Below are 24,514 nucleotides of genomic sequence, written 5' to 3' on the forward strand. Positions count from 1 at the left end.
TACAGTGGTACCTCGGGTTACATACGCTTCAGGTTACAGACTCCGCTAACCCAGAAATAGTGCTTCAGGTTAAGAACTTTGCTTCAGGATAAGAACAGAAATTGTGCTCTGGCGGCGGGCCAGCAGAAGGAGGCCCCATTAGCTAAAGTGGTGCTTCAGGTTAAGAACGGACCTCCGGAACGAATTAAGTACTTAACCCGAGGTACCACTGTAGTAAAAATTTGAACTATGGATTGACAAAGGATTTATAAAAATAAGAGTTATGAAAGAGATGCAGAGGGGGAAATCATTACATTAAGATCCACAATGGAGGGCAGGGAGGGAAGTCAAAAGGGATTATATGTTTATGTATTTAATTCACTTGTTTATGTAAAATAGAAAATGCAAAAATAAAATTTATGACTACTCCCACTGAAACTCCCTCCATCTTACAAACTAGTTCATCAGGGAGAAAGGTTTAGCTATCTAAAACTGCAACACTAAAGGTGCTTTCTGATAACAGCACATCAGGCCAGAATATGGACTGACTTTCTCCTCCTAATGCTCTGGCTAACCAAGGGTAGACTTCTGAGTAGGGGGTATGGATATGTTTTGACTTCCCTTTTCAAATACTTTCCCTGTCCACCCATAACAACTAAAAAATATATATGCTGGTCCCCTGAATTTCAGTGGTGAGGAGGCAATCTGTTCTTAAGTTCTTTGTGAACTGTGTTAGGGGCAGCATAAATTTCCTGTATTTTTACAAACTAATCTTTCAAAATATTTAGTTTGGCCATCATTTGGGGACTTTATAGGAACAATAGAGTCTGAATTCTGGCCTATTCTTTTCTAATGGCTCAAAAAGCAATTGACAGAAGAAATAGTTTACCTATGTGGTGCCTAAGTAACAGGCATAGTTTGTCTACAAATTGGCTCTCTCAGGGAATGATGTAATATGAGAAATATCTGCATTGTTTAAACACAGAGAACAGGTGAAATCCTTTGTCTGCTGGAATTGACGGCAAAACACTTATTGACTGCAAAGATCCTTAGGATTACCCTCAAGGTAGCTCTGGTTCATCTGTAAAATGTACTGCTAGCTGAGTGCTATTTTGGTTCTGTTCAGGAGTTCACCCCATTCTTTTATCTTTAATCCATAAATCAGGTTTTTTGACTAGTAGGCCATGGACTGCATTCAACTCTCATTGACATTTTTTTTTAGCCCTTTCCTTAGCTCAGAGTGGCACCTGTCAAATGAGGTGGTGCCCTGCATGTCTAATCTTGCAAAGACCTCTCCACTTCTGTTCTGGCCAGCAGACATTGCTCCCTTCCAACCTGAGAATGTCTGAAAAAGCTCTTCAGTAGCAGTGGATTGGAAGCTGCTTCTCCTTTTGCCAGCAGGCATGGATTAGGAGAAATCACATTGTTAATGCTATTTACGCTTAAGCACTGTGTGTACATTGAGTAACATAGCCAGTAGCTCCTCTATATTAATGAAACACTTTCTTGGGAGTATCGTTTGGGCTCTAAAGACATCTTGGAAGCATTATGAGGGCAGAACCTCCACTGAAATGAACATGAAGAAGAAGAGGTTGGATTTGATATCCCGCTTTATCACTACCCTAAGGAGTCTCAAAGCGACTAACAATCTCCTTTCCCTTCCTCCCCCACAATGAACACTCTGTGAGGTGAGTGAGGCTGAGAGACTACAGAGAAGTGTGACTAGCCCAAGGTCACCCAGCAGCTGCATGTGGAGGAGCAGGGAAGCAAACCCAGTTCACCAGATTACAAGTCCACCACTCTTAACAACTACACCACACTGGTAATATTTTACATGAGCTATGTATGACCAAGGGCAGCTCTTTTACTTGAAACAAAGTGGTGGCAGGCAAAAGAACTGCAACAAAATCTTATCTACTTTCTCAGAGAACCAAGGGCATGGTTGCTCTTGTGATTAAGAAAGTGAATGAACGTGGGATCCACACAGGATATGGCACATCCTTTGCTTCAACCATGGGAATATTTCCCCTCACATGGATTCCATTTTGTGAGAACAAACATTGTTGTAGCCTACCTCTTAGGCAGATGGTTCAACCTGAGTTGGCAGTGCTCAGTATTATTTTCTATATTCTATATTCTATGTCCTTAAGATGACTTTCAAAGTAAAATTCCATGTACAAAAACAGAAAGGGTGCCCACAAAAATACCCTGCTTCTAACTTCAGGTGACTGTTGTTGTCTGGACAAGGTGCATGGTTCATGGTGGGTTTTTTGTGGACAATCTGTGCAGAAGGATGTCTTTACATTGCTGTGCTGATAAAATCTAATTTCCATGATTTCATATAGAAGAACGACCAGGATTTGAATTCTCTATAACTTTAATTTATGTAACTTCAATTATGCATTTTCCCAGAAAAAGAAAGTCTGTAAATTAGAATTATTCTGAGTTACATTCGTAAGAGCCAACTCCTAGGGCTTAGGGTTCCTTTGGCATCCTCCATAAAATATTTGAGGGGGCTCAGCCCCCACTAAAAGTTAATGGGCATTGTTATTCAAATGGTGAGCATGTGCCACATCTTGTGATCAATTATATGGGATGAGGCTTACCTGGCCTCCCCCATATTTTATTCAGGCAGGTTGGCACACCAGTTACATTGGAAAACTTTCTTCACTCTTACAATTGCTTTTTTAGGTGGTTGTGGTAGAATAACAAGTTATTTGGGCGGGGGAGAGAAGCATGCTTATCATTTCTATCTGATAACTGATTAAATGGCTCTCAGATAAAAAATTGGTGATGAAGTGATGAGCTACACTTCGCGGTGCCACTTGCAAAACTTACATTCACCAGCTGGACATTTTCTGGCGGCGGGTGAGGGTGGTGAGGCCCATTGGCCATATTGACTCTATGGTTGCGCTCAGATCGAAGGCCTTGCCGGAGGCGGTCGTGCAGCTTTTTCCGCTGTTTCCTGGGTTTCAAATAAAGAACAGCTTTAATAGTCAAACAGACAAAGCGGTTCTGCTCTGCAACTATATCTGACCAGCACATTCCCATACATGGATTATCTGAATGACAAGAAACTGCAAGAGATCTATACGACGCGAAGAGTTCAGGACTTCCAGAACTCTGTCAGGCTTATGAGGAGAGAAGATTTATCGGGAAAGGTGTTCTACCTTCCAAAATGAATTGCCTTTCTGAAACTTTCACAGTCTGTTGCTCTTTTGAGATCAAAGGGGAGAACGACAGCCATGGATTTCAATTGAGAAGCAAGACCCTACGATATATACGTTATCTATTCATGTTCACCCTTGCTTCTTCGTCTCTATCCAAAATGTGCACTTCATATGTTTTGGAAGGTGCTTGGCATAATGCACAAGGACTTTCTATGGAGTATGATTATGTTTCTCCCCTTGTCAGTGTGCCTATGACTTTAATAGGTGGGCTCTAGGAAACTCAGGTGGCAGAATGGGTCAGTGTATCTGGTTGTTAACCCACCCAGGGATGGCTGTGGGCAGGATTCCTGCACTGCAGGAAGTTGGCCTAGATGCCCCTCTGGGTCCCTTACAATTCAGTGAAAACAATGCTCTTATCTCTTATCTTTACAGGAGAGACCATTCCCAGCAGCAGCTAGTTTCTTGTACAGTATCTAGGTGCAGAGGCCCTTGCAAGGCTTTATTCTGAATTCATGTGCATCTTATCACTTTTCTGAAATAACCTGGTTATCCTGATGCCTGCCTGCAATGTAATGTAATGTAATGTACAGCCGTGGACATGTACTGACTTTAGCTGTGCAAAGAGAGAAAAAAAGAAACTCTTTTTGTACAGCAGTCATATATTTTAAAAATGTAAGCTGTTTCAAAATGCTTTTAAATAAAGTAAAATCCAAAGGTGGTAATTCTTATGGTTTTAAGGTATGGACTTTGTTCAGAATGATGCAACTGTTTTTTTACTGAGCTTTTCCCCAAGCTCTGCTGCCACAGAAAGTGCTGAATCACTCGCTGGCCTGTGCTGAACTATAGATGGGAGGAGGATACTGCATCAACTGCAAATTCACCTGAGTCAAGGGATACAGCCGCAGCAAAGAAATCTGCTTTATTATATAATATTATAGTGTATGTTTATATTGGTTTGACTCTGCGCACGAAGGTTAACGCTGGCATTCCCTTGATTAAGAATAGGTGTTCTCATAGCAGGAAATGACTGAATGATCCCTCACTAAAACCTTTACTAGCTGCAAAATAAGTGTATGCGTTTTTCTTATTTAAATTTCATTAATAGGAAAGTGTAGTGGCATTTCCAGTGGCAATGTTAATAAAGTGATAAGATGACATCACATAACACTGACTCTTCCAAAATGTTCCATCTGTACAGCAGTTAATTCAATGAAGAGGCACCGCTGCAAGGAACAGAATGCGCATTTAGCTTTTGCAATACTTTTTTCTTTTCTGTTTCCCTTTAGTGATTTGCTTTTGTGTGTTTTTGGTTAGTGAGTGCCCTTCATGTGCAGAAAAAAAATGGTCCATTTCCAATACAGAGATGAAACAGAATTACCTACCCTCAGCAAGTAAACATAAGGATGGGCTGCTCTAAGAATAAGCAATTCTTATTCCAATATGCTTTAAATTCCTATATTTCTCTAAGAACGAAGTGCACCTCCAATTTTAGTTCACAAACAAGTGTGGCTATGGTATCAGATTAGATAACACTGCAGTTAGATTATGGCCCATTTTGCATGTAAAATTTAGCCAGCCATGACTTAGCATGAGCAAATGAGCAGGTTCTCAGAATGAAGTTCACAGCTGCAGTGCTCTTCCCCTAGTCCAGCTGCTGCCATGCAATTTAGGCTTAGGGTTATGTTCAGACTAGGTGTATGTATTTCAGAATGTCAAGAGGCACAATAAATAGATCAGAGTTTAACCATGGGTCAGATGTACAATATAAGACACAGTAATAAGACTTTCGTGTAGGTATGTCCAAAGTTCGTTTTGGGGGCCTAATCTGGCCCGCTGGTCGGTTTAATCCGGCCCCTGTGGCAGTTTATTTCCTGGGGTAAAACCCTAAAAACCTCAACAGTTTCAATCCTAAAAAAAGCTAAACAACTTTGGGGTAAAATCATAAAAAAGGTCAACAACTTCAATCCTAAAAAAAGGATTTGGTTGGCCCTTCACTTCATCAAATTTGGCCCTCTTTGAAAAAAGTTTCGACACCACTGAAGGCTGCCAATTCATGGGGTGACAGATCAGTTACCTATCGACATGCATTTTGACATTCATTATTAACATACTGAGCTAGTATATTAAATTGTGGATGAGATTTTTGGATTTAAACCTGGTTCAGGAGTCATCCTACAGCATGATTAAGAACTTTCTAACAATGAATTTTAATTCTGAAGCCCTGCAGAACAGAGGGGACACTTAGGCAGTTATCTCAGTGGGTCATGAGTTAGATTAGAAAAATCATCTCCTTATAGACAAACAATCCCAGTAACTACCTGCCTTGTTGGTAGTAGCAACTGCCCCGTGGAATGCCCTCCCATCAGATGTCAAGGAAATAAACAACTATCTGACTTTCAGAAGACATCTGAAGGCAGCCTTCTGCCCAGAGTGGCTGGGGCAACTCATTCAGATGGGTGGCATAATAATAATAATATAACAATAACAATAGTAGTCTTCTGAGGGGTCATCTCCATAGGAATTTTTTGTGTGATGATACAATACAGTATAGTATAGCACACTCCAGCTTCACTATAAGGTTACAAATAAATTCTTGAGTTTATTTAGCTGCTTAATCTTGCATCAACAGTTGCAAGCACATTTCTTAGTCTTTTGTTTTGACAGGGTCCCGATCCCTCAGTGATAAACACAAATATAGAAAGGAAGAGGAAAGTTTACTTGGTTTTGCAGTAGGCCACAACACACATGATTCCAACTACTAGGAGAGCAATACAGATGCCAGTTATGGTCAACACCCTTTTCTGGTAGAGTTCCTCAGCTTCTAGAAAGGGGCAAAAAGGAGAAGGTTACAAAATGTACACTAGATAATAAAAGACAGAGCAACCAATGCCACAAACAATTATTTTACAATCTCACGCAGTGAAATTAATGGCACAATCACCATACAAAATTTAAGTTTAGAAATTAAGATCCAAATGCAATACTAGGGATGGAGGAATATGAAGTTTAAAATAAATATAATTCAAATTAATTTGTACTCGTAGTTCAAAAATTCTGTTTTTAAACATAATTTTAATAAAAATTTAGAAAAACAAAAAATTACGAAAAATAAAATGCACTGATAGAACAACAATGCATGTAGTGTAGAAACCGGTTTTTCCTCCTTGCAAAGAGAGCTGGATGAAGATAGATTTACAGCAATCTCTCCCCCGAACCCAACAATTTTCTCCCCCCTTTCTTCTTTGGCATTTTAAAACACACTGCTGCTTTTCCGGTATTAACTTAGATCACAGCAATCTTTACATGAGAAAAGTTACCATTGTACTTTTGAGTTTGGCTTGCAATTACGCCACCGGTGAAAATTGCACCACTTTTAGAGGATTGCTAATGCAGTTTATCTGCTGACCCCAATTCTTTCCACTGGCCCCAAAGTGGCTGCAGCAATAGGCAGCAATGCATTGTATCACACAGATATTGCTGTGCTTACTCAAATGTCATAACTGTAGCAAAAAGAACAGTTGCCTGAAGAAGATCTGTTCCACCGCAATGACCTCACTCAAGTGATATTTTATCATTATTAAGTAATTCTTAGGGCAAGCAATGTTTGGTTTGGAAAACCCCCCACCACATTCCATTGTCTGTCACACTTGGCAAAACATCATTGTGTATGTTGAACAAAGGAAATGTTACAATTAGAACATTGATGCTAACTGTACACCAGCTCATGGAACTTTTTGTTTCCTCTATTCCTTTTGTGGTTTGTATTTTCAGTACAAAATTGCGAAACTGTTACATCATCCTGATAGAACAAAATTAACGTAACCAAGGTGTGAGGATCCAGCAAGCAGTTGCAGAGATGGGGAACCTGTGGATCTCTGGATGACGTAGGGCACCCAACTCCCACCAGGTCCAGCCAGTCAGGAATGTTGTAGTCCAACAACCTCTGGAAAACCACAGGTTCCCTATCCCTGAATGAATGGAGCACTGCTGATAAACATAAATGCTTAAATTTAAGGGAGGGAGGGAAGAAAAAATAACTTCAATTTCTTTTGGAAATGAGGTTACCATCAATGGGACAGACTCTGAAAGTCTGCTACTTTTATGCTTAAGAGTCTGTTAGTGTTTGGCAATTTCCTGGTCTGCTGATCTTTGTATGTTTGCAGATAAGACATCTGCTAGGATTTGCTTTGCCTTCATCTGCTCTCTCCAACTGATTTCTGGCACTGGCCTGTTAGGTCCCAAATTCTTCACCTCTGCCGTCACTGTTGCTCCTAAGAGCGTAAATATTTGCTTAGACATTGACCCAGCGTATAGTTTGATTACATCATAGTGGGCACTGACCAATAATTGGCAGCGTGTGCTGATATGCTGCGGTGTATCAGTTTGGGAGGAAGGAACTTCCATGAAGTGCTGACTGTGCCTGGAAGAAATTTTGCTTTCCTTTCATGGCATTTTGGAAAACGTAGTTTGGCTTCTACATGTGCACTGGTGTTTTTGCATAGATAGTTTTGTTTTTCATGGCACATCTTTCTAAGTGGTTTTTTTCTCTGCCCATTTCTTTCGAGACAAATAGATTAAATGAAGATTTTTTTTTCTTGTACTTATCTATTATCCTCAGGCTTTGCCTGTGTGGACTTTTATTTGTATCATAGATTAAACAGCAGTTACCAAAATGTTTAATGGATAATTGAGATTTCTAGGCTCTCTAGCAAGACCACTTTATTTTTTATTAGATTTGGTATTGCCCCTTTTGCTGTGATCTCTTACGTTCCTTAAAATGAATTAAATTCAATGGGATTTATTCATCGAGGACTGAACAGAGGATCACAGGCATACTCTCTCTCCCTTCCCACAACCATAACCCCTCTGAAAATAGTTTTTCTAATTAAAAAAAAAGCCATGAGAGGCATTACACAAACTTCGTGGATATCATCTAGTTTGTTTCTGAGACATACTTCAAAGAAAAAGGGCAACTTGAAATTTACTATGAACCAAGACTGGAATTAAATAAAACCCTTTCATCTCTATGATACAATGCATCCTATTGTTGAATGAGTTATTTCCTACAAGCCAATCCCAATGTAAACATCAGTTAACAGGCTTCTGAACATATTCAGGCAAAAATTAATAGCACTACTTATTAAAAGAGGGAAGGAAGGGTCAGTTTTGTGAGAAAAGAAAAACTAGAACATTGAACTGATTATACAAATAAAAATCCAAGAAAAGGAAGTTAAGGTAGGGAAGCAATCACAAATATATGGGAGAGAAGAAAAAGAGAGGAACTGAAGGGAAAGAGAAAGTTAAAAGTTTGAGAAGTCAACTATAAGCCTGGCACAGCATGCTTGATAACTGGAAAAAAGAGTGAAGGAAAATGCTTGAAAATAAGATTGAAGCAGAGTTTGAAGGGATTTCACATACAGCATAACTCCTAACCTATGCTCACCTGAAAGCACTGATTGAGCAGCCAAGCACCTGGAGTCTTATAATGTTACAATACAACAAGAGACAGAAAGGTCATGCTAAATGCAATCCAGTTAATTAGTGCAGTTCAGAAAGGGTTAACATAGAATTCTGTTTGTAGTTATCAGTTATTAACTTGTGAAAATAGTGTTTTCACCTCCCTCCTGCCCACGACAGACCAGGGTTACGGTTACACCAACGCCAGGGACACCATCACCAATGGCATCTCCTATGGCAATCTCTCCCTGCAATAATGTGCTGCATGATGCAGAACTGCCATGTGGCAAGTACTCCTAGATATTACTGCATGCAGAGGCTACTTCACGGGAATGCTGGCTTTGGTGGCAATCCTGTGTCCAGCTTAAGATATAATATGGCCGTGACTATGGAAAAGACAATAAAACGTTTGTAAAAACCTAAACCGTTTCGCTACCGTTTTGAGTCAGCCTCTGTCTTATTAACAAGAAGCCTCTCAGTCTCTGTGGCGTCCTCAAGGCATACAACATGCTACGTGTGGTGAACTGTGTATCTTCTTGTGATACTTTCTGGAAAGCTTTTATTATTACTTAAAAGCCAGCAATCTGAAGAAATGTGTTACAAACGTTCTTCCTGGTGGACCTGCGCTCTCCCTCCTTGTCCTTTCACTTCCTCACTCTTGCAACGTCCTCGACAGTTTCCAAGTTTATAATCCTGCAGCTCGTTCTCACACCTGCCCACTCTCTCTTGGTGCCAAGATGGAGGAAACGTTTTGCAAACCCTCCATAAAACCGTATCCCCACTTTTTGGTGATTTTGTGCCTCTTTCTAAAAGGGTTCAATCATCTGTGCAAGGGAGTGGGTGCCATGAGGGAAGAACGCTTACTTGCCCCCAGCCCAGCTGTACGTGTTACAGGTTAATTGCAGACGACTTTGGATGGGGATGTATATCTGAATACACATCACCCAGCTGGAAAGAATGAGGAACAGATGGACCTCATCTACATTCTGCTGCATCTGATTAGCACTCTGCTGAAAAATCCTCCTGCAGCATTATTATTATTATTATTATTATTATTATTATTATTATTATTACAGTGGGTGTGGCCAGTGTAAGGCTTTTTATTGTCCTTAGGTAAAGGTACCCCTGCCCGTACGGGCCAGTCGTGACCGACTCTGGGGTTGCGCCACCATCTCGCTTAAGAGGCCAGGGGCCAGCGCTGTCCGCAGACACTTCCGGGTCACGTGGCCAGCGTTACGAAGCTGCTCCGGCGAGCCAGCACCAGCGCAGCACACGGAAACACCGTTTACCTTCCCGCTATAAAGCGGTACCTATTTATCTACTTGCACTTAGGGGTGCTTTCAAACTGCTAGGTGGGCAGGAGCTGGGACCGAAAGACGGGAGCTCACCCCGCCACAGGGATTCGAACTGCCGACCATGCAATCGGCAAGTCCTAGGCACTGAGGTTTTACCCACAGCGCCACCTGCGTTTGACCTTTATTGTCCTTATCCTACTTTAAAAATCATCAATCTGGTGCGTCCTTTCCTGCTACAAATAATCTCTCCGGTGGTTTGTACGCTCCAGTGGTCTGGACTTCTCTTTAAGCGTTGTGCTTCCAATATTATATTTTGGGCTGCTGCTCAGAAACACAAGCAGTGCAACACACACAACATGTGTATTCATTGCCACAGAGAACATTATCTGTTTTAATGACATTAGGATCTGAGCCCACAGAGGGTCCCAACATGGAGCAAGAAGAACGTCAGGTAGGCTGTTTGTGCACAGTCACTAAGCAGTTGGAAAAATATGGGACCAAAGGATAGCAAACATATCCTGCAAAAAGCCTTTTGCAAAGCAATAGGTAAAGGTAAAGGGACCCCTGACCATTAGGTCCAGTCGTGACCGACTCTGGGGTTGCGGCGCTCATCTTGCTTTATTGGCCAAGGGAGCCGGCGTACAGCTTCCAGGTCATGTGGCCAGCATGCCTAAGCCGCTTCTGGTGAACCAGAGCAGCACACGGAAACACGGAAATAGGTACCGGAGTGGTACCTATTTATCTACTTGCACTTTGATGTGCTTTCAAACTGCTAGGTTGGCAGGAGCAGGGACTGAGCAACGGGAGCTCACCCCGTTGCGGGGATTCGAACCGCTGACCTTCTGATTGGCAAGTCCTAGGCTCTGTGGTTTAACCCACAGTGCCACCCGCGTCCCTTGCAAAGCAATAGGTCACAGCAAATCATGTGAAAAGGCTTCAGGTAGAGGTCTCTGGTCTGTACTAAAACTGCTGCAGATGTCCGTTGCTATAGGCTTGCTTCACTTTCCCTGTGCTTTGCCTTACATTGCCTCTATTTTACCTGGTTTTGCTTCACATGCTAGGCACTGCCCACGCTCGCCGAATACATGGAATAAGTCAAGTCCACAAGTGCTTTAATCTGCAATCCTCAAATCCTCTAGTAAAGCATTCACTTCAGCAGGATTTGTGGTGGTAGAATGGTGCAAGCTTCAAGTTTTCCCTAACAAAATAGGTTTCCTATGTCCTAAATAGGAGCACAGTAATCCTGCCATTCTACAGAATGGCCATTCTTTCTTTCTTTGTGACAGATGGAAATTTGGCAGGTGCTTCCAAGACAGGACAGCAGCAATACTAGATTGTAGCAAAAGCAAGTTAGCCAAGAAATCGAACAGGAAAAGTAAATTTCCAGTCTTTTATGGCCACCTCAAGCATAATCCACAGTTTATACATGTTTATGTTAAGTGCAGATAGGGAGCTGGCAAAAACTGTTATAGCTGTATGATCCCTTCTAAAGCATAAGGAAGTTGGTTAGGAATTGAAGGGAGAGGGGGAAATAAAAAGGTTTTCAATCTCTCAGGGTCTAAAATCTGCAAGCTAAAAGGAATGATTGGTCCATACCCATAAATTCAATCCCAAGATGCTCTGCCAATGCAGAAAGTTGACATAAAAAGAAAGAAAAAGGAAAATAGTTTCAGAAAAGAGCAATACACTGTACTGGAAAAAAAAACAAGTTACACATGGACATTATATCTATTTGGTGTTTGCACACGGAGACAGGACAAATGGCATGAGGTTAATGTGGCAGAGTTCATGTAAGCTTTGGCAGGCTCTTGTGTCCATTTGTGAAATGATAGTTTACAGCAAATACACTCTGGCATCTGTATATAATCTGGAGGAACATGGTGAATGCACCAGTTTATGTGAACCCTTAAATATATTTCTGATATATCATGGTGACGGACTGTTTGAACTGTTTGTTGTAACGCCTGGCTACTGTAGCATCTGCCCAACACATGGATCTAAAAACATCTGTATATGAAATTTGCTAGTGTGTAGGCCTGTAACTCATAGTGGGCATTTAAAATAGTGATTCTAGCAAGGCAACGTCTTCCTGTTTATATTTCTATATTTCCCCTCTTACGCTGCGCTGTATCAAATTGACTTTCAGTCTATTACACAGAGTGATAAATTGAACCCGGGAAATTTACTAGTTAAAATAGAACTAAGCTACATTTTCACAGTGGTTATGTCTGAAGAGAAAGTGCCATCTTCTTTGTCCATTGCCTTGTGGAGCTAATTGGTTTCACATGCTGATCAACTAGGTAGATTTATATTTTAAAGGCACAAATGTGAAAAACACTACTTTATCTTATCGTCTGGGATGGAAGTCTCAGAAGAGGAATTAGGAACAGAGGAAACTGCTTGAAAAGGAATAGAGTTGCTAGGATCTCATTTTAAAACAGCATTCCTCATTGCGAAACTTTATGGCACCAGAACATTTTGACTGTGCTGCAAATTACTGGGGATACAACTCATTTTCCCGTGTTCTTTACATTTTATTATAAACTGGAAATAAGAAATAATGTATCTCCAATAACATAAGGGCTTGGAGCAGAAAAATAAAGTTTGGGGCCAGATTAGACAGAGCAAATTTTGGAGTGCCTAACTCTCTCACACTGGTACTCTGACTAATCATTGAAGCAACACCTAAATAATAGTACCCATGGTGTTAGTTTATATGGGTCCTTTGAAATTGTCTTCGGCCAATGCTTTTTTTCTGTGGGTATGCAGGGGTATATATAACCCTAAACATTTTGTGAATCTAAGTTTGGCCTCATTGAGGGGCAGTATTTCAATATGAGTAGGAAAACATTTTTCTTTTTTAAGAAAAAAAGCACTTTCTTCGACAGGCTGATAGGGTCTGGAAGGCCAACAACAGTGGGAGTTACATGTGTGTGTAGCATGCACAAGAACTTATTTTATAAAACATATGGTTGCCCATATGACATTTAATCCTTATTTCCTGCACCGAAATGTTACTAACTCTGCTTACCTCTGGACCCCCTCTCTACATCTTTAAAAACAACCACCTTTTCTGTCCCTCTGTATTTAAATAAGACCAACATTTATTTACTCTGTTTTAGAAACCTAAGGTAAAAAATTATACATGGTAAGGGGGGGCGGTGGCGGGAGAATTTGCCCTCCCAGCAATCAGTAACATTTTAAGGGTTAAACGAATCTGAATTCAGAGATTTTCCCCTACAGAGCCAGTATTACATGCCTACATGAACACTACTAACAATATATATTAGTTGCATAGAAAGCTTGGTTGAGTCTTCAGTAGAATTAGTGACATGCTCATGCGTATATATTGCTGCATTTACACTAGTTTGTAGGCAAGGAGGGCAGGCCGAATGGAAATTAATTCCAGTGAAAGTAACTCATTTCAGACAGCTTCTATTTGAAATAATTCAACGGGAGATCGGTACTTAAAGAAAATATATTCTGGGACGTAAACCTTGGCCAAAAAGCATGCAAGGGAAACATGCATCGCTCATTCTGACTCCAGAATAATATGTGTATCACTCCAATTGATAGTTGATATTCATGGTAACATTCCCCTGATTTTTAAAGAATAACCCAGACAGCCGTGCTTTGTTATATATGTATTCTAATTTACTCTGCTACTGTTCTCTTATATTTCATCATTTGTGATATATTAGCAACAAAACGTTACTTTAAATACAGTGAACAAAATCCATCACCACGAGGCTACGGCAGCCAATGCGTGCGAGAGTTGAATGTAGATTCAAATGAGCATCTTTTTGCACTTTTCTGGCAGCACACATGCAACTATCTGTTCCTGAGGTCAGCTGTGCCCATGTGGTGATGGCTCATTGTCCAACAGCTTTCAATCATATTGACTGTGATAATAAGGATAATTATAATAAATGATGATGCTAATAATCCAGCTATGATTAAAACTAGGAAAGACTGGTATAATACCATCTATGTACGTTCATATTTAACATAATAAAGTCTTAACTTTGAATGTCAAATGCAATATTTAAGACACTCGCAACAAAGCGCTGCCTCTTTTTGAAACAAGCCCTGTTTCATATTCCAAAATTATGTAAATTTAAACCAAATAATGATCAACATGTTCATAGTTTTGCTGGCTCTCTGGCCATGGGTTTTGGATTCATGCCTGGCTAACACCGATGATGGAATTCTCTATGCCAACAAAATAAAAATTGCTATTTTCACTCCAGTTGAAGACAGAGCATCTAGCACAGTAATGGCATCCATCTCCATTTAATATCCATATTTGGACTACATTAGGTTGAATAAAAATATAGAGAATATGGATTGGCTGCATGCTCAGTTAATACTCTCCCTGGGCTCTGCCCTTTGCAGGTTATAGTAACATAGTGCACTTTTTAGTTCTTGTTGTAAATTTGTTTCTTAATTATGCTTTAGTTGAGATTTCTGCATTGCAGGGGGTTGGGGGTCTCTTCCAGCTCTAATATTCTACGGTTCTGTGATTGTTCAAGCTCCTCAGAAGTTGAGGGAGCTAAGAAGTATGAGTAGGTGTGGCTTTGAAAATATCTTAAGACATTTCATAGCAGAGCATCTTAGGCACACAAATCCAAAACATAGTACTGTATATCCCTCAAAATGGGTCAGTGTTGACCACCATGTGTTTCATAGTGGGAGGATTTCACTATGAGAACCACTGTAACATACAAAAAGGAAATGTATGTTTGCATTACAAAGCGATATCAAGAAAGTTGTGTGGTGCATGCATTCTATGTAAATATAAAGGGTGGAATCCCATGTCGCATGAGCAAGTGACCCCCTCATGCAACAGGGGTTCTCTTTTGTCTCCTCCCCCAAAGAGGCTGACCTGGGGCCTTCATTACATATCTTTAGGCACCTGGCAAAAACTTTTCTCTGTAACCAGGCCTTTGGCTGATTAACATTCGATAGCCTTTTAAAATGTGTTTGGGGAAGAAGGATTATTGGTTGTTTTATTATTATTATGTATTTTGTGTTCTCGTTTTGTATTTTTATGTTGTGAACCGCCCCTGTGATCTTCAAATGAATGGCAGTAAAGCAATTTAACAAATAAATAAATTGCTCTGGAGGACTGAGGATCTCTGGAGAAGATTTTGAGGGATATGCAGGTGATGGGAGTAGGGTCAAGAGAAGACAAATCAGGGGTTCTGTTTGGGAAGAGGATTTCTGTTGTGCAAGTGAGTGGACATTGTTCGTTGTTGTCCACAGTAATGGTAATCTGGAATTCAAAAGAAGTAATGGTCTATGGGACTACTTAAATAGAACTATTTAGGTCTATATTTTAGGAAAGCAACACAAGTCAAAATCAATTATTTTAATGGCTAACACATAAAATGCAGCAAATGCATAAAATATTCAATCTTTTAATCTAATTAGGCAAACAACTCCATTTTAATATTATGTCTTCATATATTCTTGACCATCAAAAATACTTTTTTTTAAAAAAAGAAGAGCAATAGAAAATAAATTAGAAAATAGTTTCATATTATTTGGGGAATACGATTGTCAAGAAAACTTTTAAAGCACTATGACGTCAAGTCTACACAAATGAGCTTTTTAGTACTTAAGATAAACATCTGGCCAGTGTGGAATCTAACTCCCTCCATTCCCAACAGAAAACTTGAAATATGGGAGAGGTAATGCTTCGGAGGGTTATTGTAGATTATTCATATACATTTTTTGTTCATAGATGAGGAAGATGGAACTGTATGTCCAGTGCAGGCTGTACACTAATGGAAATTAAACTGAGCTAGGATACAGTATATTGATTGGTTCCATCTTTTCTAGTTTTAGAAAAAAAACCTGTACAACTTAGCACAAACACAGGACACTCACTCCATGAGTGGATACAGTATTTGTAAGAACATATGAAATTATATTTCTATTGACATTCAAGGGGTTTTCTCAGTCTCAGCTTTTTATGAGGGTGTTTTTACTTGTTTTTATCCTCATTAGGATAAAAAAATTGTCTGGCATCTAAGGAGGTACTTTAAATGCTTAGTGAGGTTTTGAGGGACACCGGCAGAGTTCTTGATATTTTCATACTTTTTAAAATACATTATTTGCAACTAAACACCCTTTGGAAAAAAAGACTAGTGTGATATAAAATTATTTATTGATAATTCATTACCAACAGTGAAAGCCTTCTTTATGTATCTCACCTTACATGCTTTTTCACATGGCTGATAAAATTGGACCGCCTAAATTCACCTTTCAAAACGTGCTTGCTACATGGTTATTGTTTGGATAACTACTATGGTTGAAATCTAATTTGCTCAAGCTCACTGGTTTCGGTGGGCTTAAGTCTGCCTAGCTCTGTGTTGGATTTAGGCCTATGGATGTACTCCATTAGCGCAGCGCTACATTTTATTTATTATTTGGGCTTATTTCATATTGCAGCGGCTGAGTTCAACTGTTAAAACTAGAGAGGTGCCTTTACAATTTGCCTAATTTTGCCAACTCAAATCTTAGTTGAATTCTTGAAATTTCTTGTGCCGTCACTTTTCCATGCAAACAAGGCAGAGGCAATCTACGCCAGAGTTTGTGTAATCCGTTTAGTTAACAGATAAAAAAATCTGAGGAAAGATGAAGCGATAAGAAAAGCAGCACCAACTGAGCATGCTCCTATTCAAGCAGAGACAGAAAGGAAGTGGACGTACTGTAGAAGCTTGCCATTACGTAGTTTTGACAGCGATCACCAGTAAATTCATTTGGGCACCTGAGAGTAAAAACAAAAACAAAAAGGTAGAGAAAACAGAGAAAAAGAGAAGAGGTGAATACACGCTAAGAGAGAAGCTTCTTTAGTGTGTGTGTGGCCTGGACTTGGTGTGTTCATCTCCAGCAACCGATTCTGTTTATCACTGCCATCAAAGCTCAAAAGTGAAGTGAATTGAGGTGAACTTTAGAGAAATATAACACGAGAGTACAGCACTCCAAATGAAAACATCACTTTTGTTTTACGGCAAAATGAGATCAGTACACACCAGCAAGCTTTCTTTTTAGGTCAAAGTTTCAGGAGACATATAGGATAGCTTGCAGTTTTAATAATGAAAAAAAATGCATTGAAAAAACTTTACACTGATTTATAATGTACATATGACAATGTACAGCCCAAGGCAGAAGAAACAGAGCCCAGTTCAAACTGAAGGATGAAAACACCAAGTGACACTGATTTTGACTGCTGCAGTTGGAGAAGAAAGCAGATTTCACATTATTTTACAACATACTTTCTGGGTACTGGCTTCTCATGGGCAGAACTTCAGCACATCTTTTCCCAGTATATCCATGTAGGCACCTAAAGGGCAAAAATGTGATCAGCGATTGAAAAAAACACAGCAAAACCCAGAAAAACAGAGAGAATGCTACTCTGTTTCCTATGGAACATGAAAACTCCTCGCAAAGACCTCTGGGAGGGAAAAAATAATAATGGAAAAAGACAAAATATCCAAGTCTGTTTTATAGATACTCTATATTCAGGTAGGTAGCTGTGTTGGTCTGAAGAAGTCGAAATAAATAAATAAATTAAAAAATTGTCCAGTAGCACCTTAGAGACCAACTAAGTTTGTTCTGGGTATAAGCTTTTGTGTGCATGCACGAACGAAGAAGAAAAAGTGTGCATGCACATGAAAGCTTATACAGTGGTACCTCAGGTTACAGACACTTCAGGTTACAGATGCTTCGGGTTACAGACTCTGCTAACCAGGAAGTGGTTGCTCCAGGTTAAGAACTTTGCCCCAGGATAACATGATAGATAGTTAACATAAGGATATGTACAATTTGATAACTTGCAGAGAATAACATGTGCTCAGAAATCAGAGAGAGGAGCAGAGGGAAGTCTTTGGGGGGAGAGGGAGGGTTTGAGGGGGAGTGGGGAAAAAGGGGGGAAATTAATGAATATGATAGGTTTCGATAGTTTGTATGTTGAAATTATTAATATATATTTTTAAAGAACTTTGCCCCAGGATAAGAATGGAAATTGTGCGCCAGCGGAGCAGCGGCAACAGGAGGCCCCATTAGCGAAAGCACGCCTCAGGTTAAGAACAGACCTCTGGAACGAATTAAGTTCTTAACCTGAGGTACCACTGTACCCAGAACAAACTTAGTTGGTCTCTAAGGTGCTACTTGACAATTTTTTTATTTATTATAGATACTCTGATTGCATAGATTTAATTTGCAATTTTATTACAAAAAAATCTACATCATGAAAAAAGCACCATACAGTGGTACCTCGGGTTAAGTACTTAATTTGTTCCAGAGATCCGTTCTTAACCTGAAACTGTTCTTAACCTGAAGCACCACTTTAGCTAATGGGGCCTCCTGCTGCTGCGCCGCCAGAGGATGATTTCTGTTCTTATCCTGAAGCAAAGTTCTTAACCTGAGGTACTATTTCTGGGTTAGCGGAGTCTGTAACCTGAAGCGTCTGTAACCCGAGGTACCACTGTATATTCACAATGGACCATCTCATCACTTGCTGATTAGTTAACTTATTAGATCACATTTTCTCTTTGCATTCGTTTCCAACAACAAATTCATAATCTTGACATTGCAATGTAAATGATAAACAATGACAAAAATAAATAAATTTGTCAATTCATTTGAGTTCATTAAAAAAAAAAGTAAAGTAAGTTAAGGTTTATTTTAATGCCACATTTTAGTTGAAAGGCCACTCATAGAGGTGCACAAGAACTTAAATTACAAAATGAAATATATAAAATATAAATTTGCTGTCGGATTATGTCATGACAAACAATAATAATACCTTAGGAACATCAGGGGTTGGTGGGAAAAAGGTGAAGCCCAATGGAAAATATTGTCTAAGGAACCAAATGCAACTCCAGAAGGAGGAAGTTTCAAAGCCTGGATACCAATGTGGATAAGACTTTGGTTCGCACACTCGCCTCAGACAAAGACAAGACACGATGTAGAGTAAGGACCCTTCAAATGACCACAACAGGCCAGCAGTCTCACATGGATGCAAGCAAGCATTCCTTTAGATACCTGCACCTTAGCTGTTTAGGGCTTTAAAGGCCACACACAGCATTTGGAATTGGGCTCAGAAGCAAGCTGGGAGCCAACGTAGCACAAGTAACATGCCCTCGCCACCACTTCTGCCCAAAGCATTCTGCACCAGTTGTAGCTGCTAGATGCACTCTTCAGAGGAAACCTCCAAGTAGTGCGTGTTGCGATAATCAAACTCAGAGGTGAGCAAAGCATGTGCAACAGTGGCCAGACCTGCCTTTCAGGCAGCGGTGCAGTTGGCGCATAAGCCAAAGCTCTGCAAAATCACTCCTGGCCATGGCTACCACCTGAGCATCATGGAGCAAACCCAGGTCCAGGAGAACACCCAAACTGTGCACCTTATTCTTCAGAGGAAACACACCCTTTTCCAGAACAGGGGACATACTTAGGAGCACCTCTGTCATGTCTGGATTAAATCTCAGTTTGTTAGCTCACATTAAGCCCATCACAACCTCCAGACACTGGTCATGGGTTTTCACTCCCTCGTTAGAATCTTAATAGAGAAGGAAGGCAGAGGTGGTTATCATCTACATACTGATGACACCATACTCCAAACCTACAGATAACCTCTCCCAGTGGTTACATGTAGAAACTGCCTCTGGAACCTTTAAGTAACCAGAATGGGCATGTGTTAAGCATGAAGTCACCCTTAAACTTCTAAATCAGATGCAACGGTGTTGCTTCTTTTGTTGTTGTTGTTGCTATTACTGCCATGGGGTAGACTAAAAGATAAGCACTAGCCAGTGTTTGGCTGGATTTATCATTTCCATTCAGTACTATGTTGAACCCAAGACAGAAATAATGCCTTGGAACAAGTACAGAAAAAGTCAAATGGATGTCTGGATTCAAACTATGAAAGAGCCCCCTTCTAGACAGCCTCAGGCCTGATCCAGAAAGCTTTTCGTATGTTCTTATCCAGTGCTTTTTTTCTAGGGGGTACGCATACCCCTAAACATTTTGTGAATCTAAGTTTGGCCTCATTGAGGGGCAGTATTTCAATATGGGTAGGAAAATGAGAGTACCCCTAAACAATTTTTAAAGGAAAAAGCACTGTTCTTATCTATGGTCATGCTGACACTAATTGAACTCTGGAAAGTATGAGATTGAAAGCTTCCCACACAATTAGTGAAAAATCACTAACTCCCAAATACGGTTTCCAACATGTAAATAAGGTATTTTGACCTTTCCTTTCAATTACATTCTATAAATAAATGATAAAAAGAGAAGCTATCTAAATCTGTTGCGGCAAACAGACAAAATTTCATGTGGTACCATCAAATTAGTAGGCTTCTTGTTTATAGAACATGTGTCATATTTTGCAAAGTGCATGAAGCAACTTGCAGCATGAAGTGAATAAAATATTCTGAGTGGTCCACCAAACACTAACATAATTGTTGCGTTGCAGGCATCCATAGGCTGGAATTCAGTTCCTCAGATGCACCATAAAGGTGCATAACTGGACTCTTGGTTATTTTTGCTGCAACAGGCTAATTTTACAGTATAATGTTTATTGTGACATGATTACTATTTTACCAGATGCAAAAAGTGGACAGAAATGGCTTTAGAGATAAAATATACATCCATAGAAACTTCAAAGATAAGTTCAAGTTTAACAACAGCACAGAGGTTTTTCCATGTGGCAAGGCCCCCATATTTTGTAATTTGTACAGTTGTTCTTTTATTATTTAGCACTCTTGCCAATTTATTGACACAAGTATATATGTAGCATATGCAGAAGTAATACATAAAGGAAGAAATAGAAAGCAATTAAAATCAAATGTCAGTTTGCCATTCATGCCAAGGGGGTTGTGCAACATTTGGTTAACTTTTCCATGTCACATATTACTCAAAAAGACCCAGCTGCTTCCCCTGTTATGCTATAGGTCTGTCTCTGCAGCAACCAAAAGTGGCCATGAAAATGGTGATACCTATTGATTAAAAAAATGGTTAAAGCTATGGTTTTCCCAGTAGTGATGTATGGAAGTGAGAGCTGGACCATAAAGAAGGCTGATCGCTGAAGAATTGATATTTTTGAATTATGGTGCTGGAGGAGGCTCTTGAGAGTCCCATGGACTGCAAGAAGATCAAACCTCTCCATTCTTAAGGAAATCAGGCCTGAGTGCTCACTGGAAGGACAGATCCTGAAGCTGAGGCTCCAATACTTTGGTTACCTCATGAGAAGAGCAGACTCCCTGGAAAAGACCCTGATGTTGGGAAAGATGGAGGGCACAAGGGGAAGGGGACGACAGAGGACGAGATGGTTGGACAGTGTTCTCGAAGCTACCAGCATGAGTCTCAGATGGAAGCGAGCGTTTAATGTGTGAAGGAGTGTGGAATGTGGATGTGTGGTGTTTTACCGATGAAAGTTTGGCCTCGTTGAGGGACAGTATTTCAATATGAGTAGGAAGATGTTAGTGCACACAACCTCATGCCAATGTGGAAGTAACTGTGAGTTGTCAGCTGTGTAATATGAGGTAATGCATGTTCTTTGTACTTTTGTCCATTTACTGTATTTATTTCCCCCGATTTGAACTATAAAATGGTTATTTTCTTGAGTCAAAATGAGAGTATCCCTAAACATTTTTTTAAAGAAAAAAAGCACTGGACAGAATTCATCTTGTCTTGGAGACCTGAACTAATTCCCAGTGTCTAACTGTTCTCTAACCACCTCCTTCACAATTGTAGGCTGCAAGTTTCTCCTTGTATAATTTGTTCTACTTTTCCTAGGTAGAATTCCCACTGCAGGAAATGACAGACAAAATAGACATTCAAGTAGTTCTGCCATCTCTCAGGCCATCTTCCTCAAGCTGCAGTCCTTCCATTTTCTTTTTCTTGCTCCAAACATAAGTGAGTTGGTTGCTGGTTTTTTTCTCATCCCCTGCAAGCCTTAGCTAATTCTGAGCTTTAGTATTCCTGACACCATATTTAGACCTTCAGCCTACTCCAGTGCACTCATATTTGGCGATCTGTTCCTCTTGCTATCTCTTGTTGAAGAGCTCCCTGGGAGAAATCACAGGCTTCTGTAACTGTCTTCCATTTTTCCTTCTCAATGGAACAGTTTGTGATAGTGGCTTCCTCAATTTACTTTTCAGAATCTCTCATCCCCTTTGAACTATTTCCTCATTCAAGTATTTCTAGTCATGAAACCCTGCCCAGCTTTTCTCTCAGCCATTTGAAATGGGCTTTCCCAAAGTCCACAGAAGATGTCCACCTATGCTCATTTTTCACCTCCCTTCCCCTTATGAATTCTAAGATGACACGGTCACTTTCCTTCAGAGTTTCCTCTGCTCTCAATTCATCAACCAGTTCTCCCCTGTTCACCAGGATTAAATCCAGGATTGCAGACTCCCTTGTTACTCTTTCCACTTTCTGAAATACGAAGTTGTCAGCAAGGCAAGGCAAGACTCTATTGTATAGTTCACTCTTAGCAGAACTAGACTGATATCAGATGTCAGGGTGGTTGAAAAACCCCAGTAATACTATGACTCTTCTCTGTGAAAGTTTTGTAACCTGTTTTAGGATAGCATCATCATGTTTTCTGGTTGGCTGGACATAATACACTGACATAGCAATATCAGTTTTGTTCCTCAGTCCTCATATCTTTAATCAGATGCATTTGGCTGGGTTTTCACTCTCAGATTCACAGATATCTTTACATATAATGCTAATCCAAATCCTCCCCTTTCTGAAGAGAAATCTATAATTTGACTAGGAAATCTGCCAATATCACTGCAGCGCTGTGACCTGGCAACATTAAGGGGACGATGTGGCCAAGAGGTAGGAAGGAGCAGCAGCGGATGTGAATTTCATATATTGATTTCAGCTAATGAGATAATACTTTGCTTGCAGACTTCCATTTTTTAAAGGTCATCTTTTAAGGGCTATGATTAGATACATTTTAATTTTCTTCTAAGTATTGTTTATGTTGGTTTTGGGATGAACTTTAATTGTGTTTATTACAGGACAGGTATAATATGTCTGATAAGAATTCATTATCAGTTAAACCGTTTTCGGTCAGCTCCGTCATTAAATGCTAATATGGATGGCCATAAAACTAAAAAGAGCATGCATTTCTTAATGAGCCCCTACCATAAAGAAGGCTGATCGCCGAAGAATTGATGCTTTTGAATTATGGTGCTGGAGGAGACTCTTGAGAGTCCCATGGACTGCAAGAAGATCAAACGCATCCATTCTTAAGGAAATCAGACCTGAGTGCTCACTGGAAGGACAGATCGTGAAGTTGAGGCTCCAATACTTTGGCCACCTCATGAGAAGAGAAGACTCCCTGGGAAAGACCCTGATGTTGGGAAAGATGGAGGGCACAAGGAGAAGGGGACGACAGAGGATGAGATGGTTGGATAGTGTTCTCGAAGCTACAAACATGAGCCTGACCAAACTGCGGGAGGCGGTGGAAGACAGGAGTGCCTGGCGTGCTCTGGTCCATGGGGTCACGAAGAGGCGGACACGACTAAACAACAAAACAACAACATTTCTTAAAGATTGTAAGGTGTTCCTGCTGACAGTGTACTGGATAGTTAGTTTAAAATGGAAGCAAAACAGATCTTGTATTTTACACGTCCTGATTTATTAAACGTTGCCTCATTTCTGGAGCAATTGCATTAAAAACCTTTTATGTAAGTGTCACACTTACATACATCACTCCCAATAATGCACATGATTGTTGCCAAATCAACCCTGGATCTAACAATTGATCTAAGGTTAATATTAGTAAATTGTTGAGGTGACTCTGGGAACCAGACCATAATACAATGTGTTTTGGAAGTTAAATAAATGCAGTGACTCTGCTGTTTATTTGTGAAGTAAATTATTCATGTTAAACAATTTACCAGGTAACACAGAAAAAGCGTTTGTCAATAGATGCTACAGCTCTACTAAAGAAAAGTGGGGTTTTTTTACCTGCACAAATATCGTGGATTTGGGAGATCTTTGACCATGAAGCACTCGCCTCCATTTACACAGAAGTCTTTCTTATTCACACCACACTTTGTGAGATGACTTGTCCCAGTGGTAGATGTAGATGTGGCTAGAATAAACACAGGGGGGATGTTAATATTGTTGCACAGAACAGCGTCAAACTAGAATGACAGCATTTGCATTTTAGTGTTTGAAATATTAGTGCAACAAACATTCAGCTTCTTGATTACAAAGAAAAACAACTATGAGCCTGTCCAGAATATTTTTGGGTACTCCTATGATCTCTACATCCTCACTTACACCCGCTGTACACGTTGCAATCGTGTCACCTAGCCCTCTGTGTTTAAATATAGAACTGCACCAGTCACAAAGAAAGAGGAAGTGTTGTGATCAGATCTTTCTCCCAGCTAAGTTCACCTCCATGAGTTCTGCAGAAGGTGAAAATGATTGGGAGAGAAGTTGCAGTCAGTCATCACCTGTGTGTTTAAATGAATCCCCATCTCACTCTCTTGAGGAGAGTGGGGCAGCTTAGGCACACAAAACACACCCAATGGTGCACTGCGTTGGTTTTAAAAGCCCAAAAGGAAAGCACTCCAGCTGGGA

The 24,514-nt window shown here is 40.1% G+C and overlaps 1 protein-coding gene and 1 long non-coding RNA gene across 13 annotated transcripts in view; one reads left to right on the forward strand and one right to left on the reverse strand.

Annotated features, from left to right (window-relative positions):
- LOC144326010 (uncharacterized) overlaps positions 1–24,514 on the forward strand; it is a 126,669-nt gene that overhangs the window by 55,162 nt on the left and 46,993 nt on the right. The gene's annotated exons all lie outside the window — the stretch shown is intronic.
- The window catches only part of NRG1 (neuregulin 1), a 304,550-nt gene that overhangs the window by 5,855 nt on the left and 274,181 nt on the right, over positions 1–24,514 (reverse strand). For 6 of the 12 annotated variants that reach the window (XM_077921607.1, XM_077921606.1, XM_077921604.1 and 3 more), the window contains 5 exons: positions 23,894–24,020; positions 16,618–16,676; positions 11,498–11,521; positions 5,868–5,970; positions 2,818–2,944 (listed from right to left, as the gene is read on the reverse strand). In XM_077921607.1, coding sequence (XP_077777733.1) covers positions 2,818–2,944; positions 5,868–5,970; positions 11,498–11,521; positions 16,618–16,676; positions 23,894–24,020 — 440 coding nt within the window. Of the gene's footprint in view, positions 1–2,817; positions 2,945–5,867; positions 5,971–11,497; positions 11,522–16,617; positions 16,677–17,184; positions 17,253–23,893; positions 24,021–24,514 lie in introns of those variants that run through there. The other 6 variants (XM_077921603.1, XM_077921600.1, XM_077921602.1 and 3 more) reach the window with 4 other exon arrangements.

Source organism: Podarcis muralis, chromosome 17, assembly GCF_964188315.1.
Source record: "Podarcis muralis chromosome 17, rPodMur119.hap1.1, whole genome shotgun sequence".
NCBI classification, from domain to species: domain Eukaryota; kingdom Metazoa; phylum Chordata; class Lepidosauria; order Squamata; family Lacertidae; genus Podarcis; species Podarcis muralis.